The 1,896-nt window shown below is 52.2% G+C and overlaps 1 protein-coding gene across 1 annotated transcript; it reads right to left on the reverse strand.

The window, feature by feature from the left end:
• Window positions 1-612: 612 nt before the first annotated feature.
• LOC128903312 (olfactory receptor 14J1-like) lies at window positions 613-1,518 on the reverse strand (the record flags this gene model as incomplete). Its single annotated transcript, XM_054187329.1, has 1 exon — window positions 613-1,518. A coding segment is annotated over exon 1 (906 nt), but the record flags the coding sequence as incomplete, so codon positions are not given.
• Between the last annotated feature and the right edge of the window lie 378 nt (window positions 1,519-1,896).

A 1,896-nucleotide genomic window follows, 5' to 3' on the forward strand; every position in this document is an offset into this window, starting at 1 on the left:
GCAACTGTGGAAGAAGACCTAATCCTTCCTGCACTGCCCTGAGCAGATCCCCTTTCATGGTGGAAACTCTGTTATGCAGACGAGCTTTTTCTCAGAGGTGCCCATTGCTTCTCCGTGCCTGTGATCACAGAGCTGCTACACAGCAGCACCATGACCAAGCTGCCAGAGCACTCAGGCCTTAGATCAACACAGGGGCTCAGAAGGCGAGTGTGGAAGTGAAAATAGAGCAGCCCCGGAAAGAACAAGTGCTGGTGCTCTGCAAGTACTGGGATTCTTTCCCCTCCTCCTCGGCGCTCAGGCTCTACCCCTGCAGCTCTACCCGTGCAGAAAAGGCCTGAGAAGAAGGATTTTGGGCATGAGTCTGTGAGTCTCAGAAATTTGGATAGATAGGTAGTAAAAAAAAAATCTCAAATAATGACATTTATTTGAAGACAAAAGTATGTAATTTAAAAAAAAAAAAAAGTAAGAAAAAGCCAAAACCCTCAACCAAACCTAACACACAGTTACCTAACCCCTAACCAAACCTATAGAAGACGGGCTTGGCGTATAATGAATTACATTATGAGTGATTTGCGGGAGACAGTTTATTGCTGCAGAAAATAACCTGGTCATTAATTTCCAGAGGGCATCCTTGAGCTCCTGGTTCCTCATGCTGTAGATGAGGGGGTTCACGGCTGGAGGCACCACGGAGTACAGCACAGCCACCACCACATCCAGGGATGGGGAGGAGATGGAGGGGGGCTTCAGGTAGGCAAACATGGCAGTGCTGACAAACAGGGAGACCACGGCCAGGTGAGGGAGGCACGTGGAAAAGGCTTTGTGCCGTCCCTGCTCAGAGGGGATCCTCAGCACGGCCCTGAAGATCTGCACGTAGGACAGCACGATGAAAACAAAGCACCCGAAGGTTAAACAGGCACTGACCACAAGAAGCCCAACTTCCCTGAGGTAGGAGTGTGAGCAGGAGAGCTTGAGGATCTGGGGGATTTCACAGAAGAACTGGTCCAGGGCATTGCCCTGGCAGAGGGGCAGGGAAAATGTATTGGCCGTGTGCAGGAGAGCATGGAGAAACCCACTGCCCCAGGCAGCTGCTGCCATGTGGACACAAGCTCTGCTGCCCAGGAGGGTCCCGTAGTGCAGGGGTTTGCAGATGGCCACGTAGCGGTCATAGGACATGACAGTGAGAAGATAAAACTCTGCTACAGCACAGAAAAAGAAAAAAAAGACCTGTGTAACACATCCTTTGTAGGAAATGGCCCTGGTACCCAAGAGGGAATTGGCCATGGATTTGGGAAAAGTAGCAGAGATGGAGCCCAGGTCGAGAACAGAGAGGTTGAGGAGGAAGAAGTACATGGGGGTGTGGAGGCGGCTGTCACAGGCGATGGCGGTGATGATCAGGCCGTTGGCCAGGAGGGCAGCCAGGTAGATGCCCAGGAAGAGCCCGAAGTGCAAGAGCTGCAGCTCCCGTGTGTCTGCGAATGCCAGGAGGAGGAACTGGGTGATGGAGCTGCTGTTGGACATTTGGTGCCTTTTGGTGTGGAGCACTGAACAAGGAGGAAAGCACAGTGACAAGTTAGGGGAGACTTTTCTGAGAAAAATCAACACCAGTTCTCATACCTCACGCTCTGCACTGCTTTTCCATTTCTGTCAGATCTTCATTCAGCTCTGTGGCTGGAGCTCTGGTTGGTTCTGTCCAGGTGTGCCAGGAGGAGCGGGACCTCTGCCCGCCGGATGCCCAGGAGTCAGCCCTGCTCTGCAGCAGCAGATTCGTGGGAATGGGGTGGGCAGTCCTGGTGTCCCAATTTCTCAGATAAACCTCTCCTCGTGAAAAAAGGGCTTGTCAGTCTCTGCACTCCCATTGCCATGAAACCACAGTTGCAAGAGTGTTGGAGAGAGGTT

Source organism: Rissa tridactyla, unplaced genomic scaffold, assembly GCF_028500815.1.
Source record: "Rissa tridactyla isolate bRisTri1 unplaced genomic scaffold, bRisTri1.patW.cur.20221130 scaffold_29, whole genome shotgun sequence".
NCBI classification, from domain to species: Eukaryota; Metazoa; Chordata; class Aves; order Charadriiformes; family Laridae; genus Rissa; species Rissa tridactyla.